At 39.9% G+C, this 7,502-nt stretch overlaps 1 protein-coding gene across 1 annotated transcript; it reads left to right on the forward strand.

Moving 5' to 3' along the window:
• The first annotated feature begins 5,416 nt into the window (after positions 1-5,416).
• On the forward strand, positions 5,417-6,106 carry LOC126505588 (60S ribosomal protein L29-like). Its single transcript, XM_050148702.1, has one exon. It carries the CDS (start codon positions 5,531-5,533, stop codon positions 6,104-6,106), a length of 576 nt encoding a protein of 191 aa, XP_050004659.1. The 5' UTR covers positions 5,417-5,530.
• The last annotated feature ends 1,396 nt before the right edge of the window (positions 6,107-7,502 follow it).

The following is a 7,502-nucleotide window of genomic DNA, read 5'->3' on the forward strand; positions in this document are numbered from 1 at the left end:
TTAGATCTTTAATATCTCCAAATATCTACTATGAAAAAAATGATTAGAGTTCAGGGCCTCAGAAGGCTTTGATCTCACGAATGGGCTAATCCATGTATGGATTCACAGCTCAGTGGGTTTCAGAGGAAAGATTTTGTTATAAAAGTGAATTCTCTCTTCCCTGTCCACACAGTGACGGCTTTGGTTTGTCATTTACTTCCCATCATAAATGCTCTGCCTCACCCATGGCCAGTGCACTAGGGCCATCCAAATGGTGGCTTTAACTGCTGAAACTGCAACACTTCCCCAAGTTAGTTGTATCATGTATCTTGTCATAGTTAAGGAAAAATGAGTAACAAAGTAGCGTCTATAAATTTTACATGAGTGTTGAATTCTAGTTAATTATAAAAAGAGATGATGTTGGACAGCATAGAATTTAGTTGGGGCCACAGATCTGTGGATCAGGGAGCACTAACTATACCGATGGCTTGGAGTCCACTGAAGGGGCTCAAAGAGAAAACAGAAGTATGCATGAAATCTGATAAAAAAATATTTGGCTGGTTAAACTATATCAGGAGTTTTAAAGTCACCAGGAAAATTAGTTGGGACTTTTCTGGTTAGTAAATTTCCTAATTGCAGAAGATTTGGCAGTTTCTGATCACCCGGTCTTCAGTTAGTAGTCATTTGGCAGTCTCTGATTCATTTAGACTAATTATTTTTTTCCTCAAAGATTCACTTATGTTGAGTTGAATTTGTTTTGCTTCTGTAAAAATTTAGGGCAATAGCTACATATAGCTACTGTCCACAGGAAATTATTTTGATAGTTTTTATGAAGCGAAATCTACCAGTATCTGCAATTGACTTGATGTTTGGCATCAGTGAGGCTCTACGGGAGATGCATCATAAAACAAGTGTTCTGAAATAGTTCACAGCAGGAGTTTTGTGGTAAATGTATAGACACTCATTTCATCCTTGCCTTTTAAAGGGAATCTAATAGTAAAATATTAAAGAAAACAGTAGGAAAAAAAGCACTATTTTATTTTTTCAAGTAAAATGATACTTTCCTGGTGGCCATTGCCAAAATATTATGTTTACTCTTAATTTATGCCTCCTGGTGCCAGAGTTATTGATGGTTTTGTAAATGCCAAGATGCATGCTAATGTGCTTTAAAATAAAAAAAAAGCTCTAAAAAGTGAAATAAGAAGTACTGTTAGCGCAATGAGATCTACCTGCAATAATACAGCATATGCTATCAATTTCGAACTTGGAGAAACTCCAGTTATTTTTATTCATTTTAATTTGTAAACGTTTAAATTTCACATAGAAGTTTATTATGCCAATAAATAGTTTTTCAGGATGCATATAATATAGTACGGATATTTTATATGAATATAGATTCGCTAAGTAATATGTAAAATTAAAGACTAAATATTAAGGTATGTTTAAAGATTGACTAAAATAGAGTTTTCATAGTCATTTTTGAATGAATGAGCAGATATGTTTTATTATCTAAAGTAAATTAGCTCCAGTTGATGGATTTATTCATACTCATATGTTATTAGTTTTCTGAGGATTTCGATAAAAATTCTAGTTCCTCTACTTTCAAGTATAAACTTTAAATTATTAATTTTAATCTCATTTAAACATGACTAGACTTCATTTTACTGGAAACCAATTTGCAAAGGTCCAGATAGCAGAAAATGGTATTGCAAATGGCTTCTCCTTTGCATTTACATCCCTTCTTTGTTGGTCGCATCTTTTTTTTTAAAATTTATTTTTAAGAAGAACCATAAGCCCTTTCTCCTTTGCTTGCTCAGAACCTGATACGTCTCAGGATCTTTTGGAAGGAAGACCCCCCTCTGGCAACATTTTACAGTAGAATGTGGAAATTTACTGACATCTTGTGGCCAAGAGTGTTCTCTGAGTGTTTTGTGTCCATGACATAGGGTTAGCTTCCTAGTGGTCAACCAATGGGGAAAATACATAGTCCTGAAAGTTCCCGAAGATTTTAATGGTTTCCGAAGTCCTGTATCAACGGCTTGCCACTTAGCTTCAGAGCACTTGCTGGTATAGCAAGGCCCATGGTTCAGCCCCAGCATCGCACCACAAAACAAATCACAAGACACCTCAAGTTCTGTTTTCTTAATCGTTTTTAAATTAATAATTAGTGTGTGTGCGTGCGTGTGTAGGTCAGAGAACAACTTTTATAACTGATTTCTCTCCTTCCAATGTGATATCCGGGATCAAACTTGGGTCCTCAGACGTGGCAGCAGAAGTCTTTACTTCTCAACTCCCCCACCCCAGTCTCTTTTGAATGATAGGTCCACGATAAGGGTTAACTATGGTTGTGATGAATCTTCCATTCTGGGGCAGAAGAGGGAGGAGCTGTGTGTGTTCAGAAAGGGAACCGGGAAGGAAGACCCATGTGATACCCACAGTGAAAGTTAATAGCTGATCTTGTGGCTTCGAAAGGGTATTTTAATCACCACTAAGGAGAAGTCAAAGGGTTCCTGTGGGATGCACGGGGGAGTGTTTTTGAATGGCTATTCATTTTCTATCCCTATGTGTCTAGTTCCCCCGACCCCCCTGCTCCACCCTATCCCCTTTCTCCTGTTAAATATTGAAACTAAACTCTCAGGCAATTGGGCAAGCAAGCACTCTCCTGCAGCAGCACCTCCCTTTTCTGATGACTGTTCCTTGGCCTTGCCTCAGTCCCTCCACATTAATATGTTGCTGGTGAGGGTAAAGACGTTGCTGAAATGTAGTTCTGTAATGCCATTTTATGTTATGCAAAAAGGACAACCAGGATTTTTGCACATCAAAAATAACCTTGCTGCTAATAATTTAAATATGAATAACTTTATAACTAGAGAAGATAGGTGTGGGGCAAAGAATTTTTAGGACATATAAATGTTTATGGTTGGCAAATACCTGTTTGAAATACAAATACCTCTTCTGACTTTTATTCCTGTAGTGACTCAGGTATCTTCTTCCCACTGTGTGTGTGTGTGTGTGTGTGTGTGTGTGTGTGTGAGAGAGAGAGAGAGAGAGAGAGAGAGAGAGAGAGGAGGAGGAGGAGGAGGAAGGGAGAGAGAACACATATTGCTGAATATGGAGAGTTTGTTTTCTGGGTACCATTTCTAATTAATTGGTATTAGAAGGAGACAGAACATCCAACCATTGCCCCAGGTCAAGAAGTCTTCTGTGCTTCATGGAAAGTCTTCTTGGTCTCTTCTTCAAAGGGGCTACCAGTGAGAAGGATCAGAAGTTCAAGGCTAGTGTCAGCTACAAAGGGACCATGTGCTTGAGTGTCAAGGTTATGGTTTAGTAATGTGGTCAAGTATTCCAGTTATGGGTTTTATTATGCTACATCAGTATGGGGTGGACCTTTCAATGGTTTGTAATGAAGGACTACTTAATGTATCTTTTAAATGGCAGATAATCCTCCGTGTGATTATTGTAATTGCATTCAGACTTGGCTTCAGAACTCAAAACTGTATTTTTAATATAATTATAGAAGTAGATTTTGTAGGTTAATGGTGCTACTCATATTTTATGTGGATCACAAATCGGTGTTTGTAGTCTACTTGTGATTTCAGTGACAATTTACCTTTGCAATTGAAATGTTTTTAATTAAAATATTTAATATAAATAGTGCATTTCATCATGTAAGTATATAGTATAAAATTTGAAGAGATCTTACTGATTATTAAGCCACTCTAAAAGAAATAAGACAGAAATTGCTCTTGCACCGTAGTTATGATTTGAGTCAAAGGTCTCCAGAGAGACAGAACAGCTGGACAATTTCTTAGGAGAAATTAGACGACACAGCTATGCAGAGATCCTCTTGGTCTGTCACCTGCACATACAAGATCTCGGAGAGCAAGTTCTATCGTTCAGTCTGTGGGCAGAGTAAGGAGGACTTCATCTCTAATGGTGAGGAGTGGACAAGAGGGGGTTCATCCTCCCTCTGTTTTTCATTCTATCCAGTCCCCCAGCAGGTCCCAGAGTGCCCACCTGCTCTCAGCTGGGCTGCCCATCACCCGAGGTCCAGTGACTTAGTTTCTAATCTCACCCAGAAACACTTGACCAGAGAGAGTTGCAAACTTAGTGAGCAAAGTGAACTGTACCAGTCTCAGGGGAAACTGCTAGACAGTGCCAGTCTAGCTGAATTATAAGCCCAGGTTTAGTCAAACAATATGATGAGAACTGATAAAGACACCTAATGCTAACCTTAGTGTCCACACGTAAAGAGCACACACGGGCATACATGTGCTCCTGCATACATATGAACGTGTACAGACATACACAAGTAGGACACATCTTTATGAAACTTATCACATTTACAATGGATATGCTCCCAATTTTTTTCATTAAGAAAGATATAATAATGGCACAGAATAAGTGGGACCTTGATAGAGAGCTGACAGCTCTCATATGTGAGATATTCTTAGGAAATGACTTCAATATTTTGTACAAGAGATGATGGCAGAGCACCCGTTTCTGGGACAGTGGCATGAGAAGTGGGACAGGAAATTTAGGCAGGAAAAATGGTGTTGAGGTAAGAACAAGAAGGATCCGAGTATAACTGAGCAGAACAGAGGACAGGTGTGTAAGAGGGATGGGAAATTCCAAGGTTTAAGGGTTTAGGGTTTTGTGGCATAGTAGAAATCAATATCAGTGTAAAATGCTTGTCAACGAAGATAAGGAATATAGTTGGAGGCACACTGAACTTGACATACTCCCTACAGAGAGACCAGGCAGTCTCCCAAGATCCATAAACCTTCTCCTTGATGATGCCTAAAACCATGCAGTTATGACTTCACCTAAAACAAACAACAACAACAAGCCCACAAGTATAGAAGATATTAGCGAGCAATGAATCTTCTGGGACTAGCTATTTTTGGAGTGCTGAAAAAGAGTGTTGTACAGCCAGTTCTAAGAAAGGTACTAAGGAGATGGCCACCCCCCTCACTCTGAAGCATTATGAGGCTTTAGAACTGGCTTTGATGACTCATACACCACTGTGGCTACTGAAAATGTTTGACTAGAACATCCAAGCATGCAGTACTTCAGTTAAACCCATAATGACGTATGCTTGTAAATTAGTTTTAAACAAATGCATGTTTAAACGCTATTTTAATTAATTGTGACATTTCGTTACAGTCTGCTGAAAGTCTTAAACTTCCCTTCCTATTTGTCATTCTTTGAGGGACGTTCTCACATCCTGGGTATTTGCCAACCAAAAGTTTCTAGAAATAGATCCAGGAGAAACGAAGCGTGGTGAAACAGTTTAGCTTCATTTGCTCTTCATCGACAGAGGCATCCTCAGAGTCTCCAAAGTCTCCAGAGTGACTTGCTCCAGTGAGTTTACTGATAGAAATGACTGCTATGTTTACCGACAGCTGCTTCCTTTGAACTTATGGAATTAATTTGCTTTTCTCTCCAACTGTAGTTACCAGCCTATCAAGCATATGACAAAGCTGGTCCCTCAGATAACCAGATTAGTTGGGCGTTTGGTGCACTGAAGTTCTTTATCAAGAACATTTGTATGGTGCCGTTTTTCTCTCTCAAAACCCACAGCTGCTGTCCCTTTAAAGTAGTTCTGTTAAAAAAAAAAAAGTCCCCTCTTTCTCTTCTGGTCGCAGGCGCTTCGGGAGCCGCCGATTACTGTCCAGCCATGGCCAAGTCCAAGAACCACACCACACACAACCAGTCCCGGAAATGGCACAGAAACGGCATCAAGAAACCCCGGTCACAAAGATACGAATCTCTCAAGGGGGTCGACCACAAGTTCCCGAGGAACATGCGCTTTGCCAAGAAGCACAACAAGAAAGGCCTGAAGAAGATGCAGGCAAATAATGCAAAGGCCATGAGTGCACGTGCGGAGGCCATCAAGGCCCTGGTGAAGCCCCAGGTGGTGAAGCCCAAGGTGCCAAAGGGTCCCACCCGCAAACTCACTCGTCTGATTTTAATTGCTCACTCCAAGCTTGGGAAGCGGATTAGAAGCTACATGGCCAGGGGTCGTAGGCTCCAAAAAACAAAGCCCAAGGTTCAAGCCAAGGCAGAGGCCTCAGCTGCAGCTCAGGCTCCTAAAGGTGCCCAGGCCCCTGTGAAGGCCCCATAAAAAAGGTCGCAGTTTGCCAATGTGAAGACAGATGGACTTGTGTGAACACCTACACAGTATTTGCAGATGTTCAGGACCTTATGCTGTTTTTACAAATAAACTTGAGGCAAGTTCTGTTAAAAAAAAAAGTCCCTAAGTTCTGTGTGTAGCAACCGTTTTAAAACCTTTTTCCACATATGGAGTAATAGAAAACCAATCCCCATCCCCCACTCGTCTCCCTCTGTAGCTCAGGTTGACCTAGAATTCCAGAGTCCTGCCTCTGCCTCCAAAATGCATGGCTTGTCTCTGCCGTGCTGGTAAACAATTTGCTGGTTTTCCACTTTTTATTTTATTAAGAGTTGAGGATCCATCCAAGATCCTTATATAAAACTATCACCCTATAAGGCGTTTACCACCCTATAAGAGATATACTGCCATCCGGTAAGATAGATGCCACCACCCTATAAAAAGTAGACTGCATCAGTTCCTGCACTCTCCAATTTGGAAGAGGCCTTAGAGAAAAATCTTCTGTCATTTGACCCCTACAGAATTAGAAAGCCAAAAAGGATTAAGACTATAAACTTCATATGACATATTAACACATAGTATATTACTACACACACACACACACACACACACACACACACACACACACACACACACAATGTAAATAGATGACCCATTTCAGCCATTCTACGCACTATAGGATTGCCAGTAGACAGAAGTGACAGAAGAATCATCAGGGGACCACGCTGTCCTTGCCCTCCTGGAGGCTCAAGCCTGGCAATACCTTCCCTGTGCTATCTGCAGATTGTAACATAGGAACGTGTCAGTATTGAGAGACTTTTGATGAAGAAAATGCCCTTTCCTTGCATGGTAAAGTGACTAATTGACTATTCAATGAGGAGTTTTTAATATTAAGATTTGTCAGGGGTTGAGGCGATACCTTAGTTATAGAATGTTTGCCTAATAAGGTTCTGGGCTTGATCCCTCAATTTCACATATAAACATACATACCTCTGCTACCCCCCCCACAGTTGTACACACATGTGTGCATGCACACATACACTTTATTCCTTATATTTAAGCAGGACCTGGGTGTGCATTCCAGATTATAGAAGGAAAGATAAACTTCTGAGGAAGGGGATAATGATTATTAAAAGAAGTTACAGTTAGAATCGGAGAGGAGAAAGATGATTCAGTCCCCTTTTGACCTTTTGTTATTCTTGTTAATAATTATGTGATTTTTATAACATTTTGGATATGTGTGAAATGAAAGAGTTGAGAACCATCAGAGAGGAAAGCAACAGATTTCCAATGCTGTATTGAGTCATGAAGATGAAAGGATCTAACAAAATTTTGGGTTTTCAAGAGATTATTCACTTTACTTCTCTTCTGAATTAAGTAAACGCTTCAA

This window comes from Alexandromys fortis, unplaced genomic scaffold (assembly GCF_014885135.2).
Source record: "Alexandromys fortis isolate MF-2015 unplaced genomic scaffold, M_Fortis_MF-2015_v1.1 scaffold_4, whole genome shotgun sequence".
NCBI lineage: Eukaryota > Metazoa > Chordata > Mammalia > Rodentia > Cricetidae > Alexandromys > Alexandromys fortis.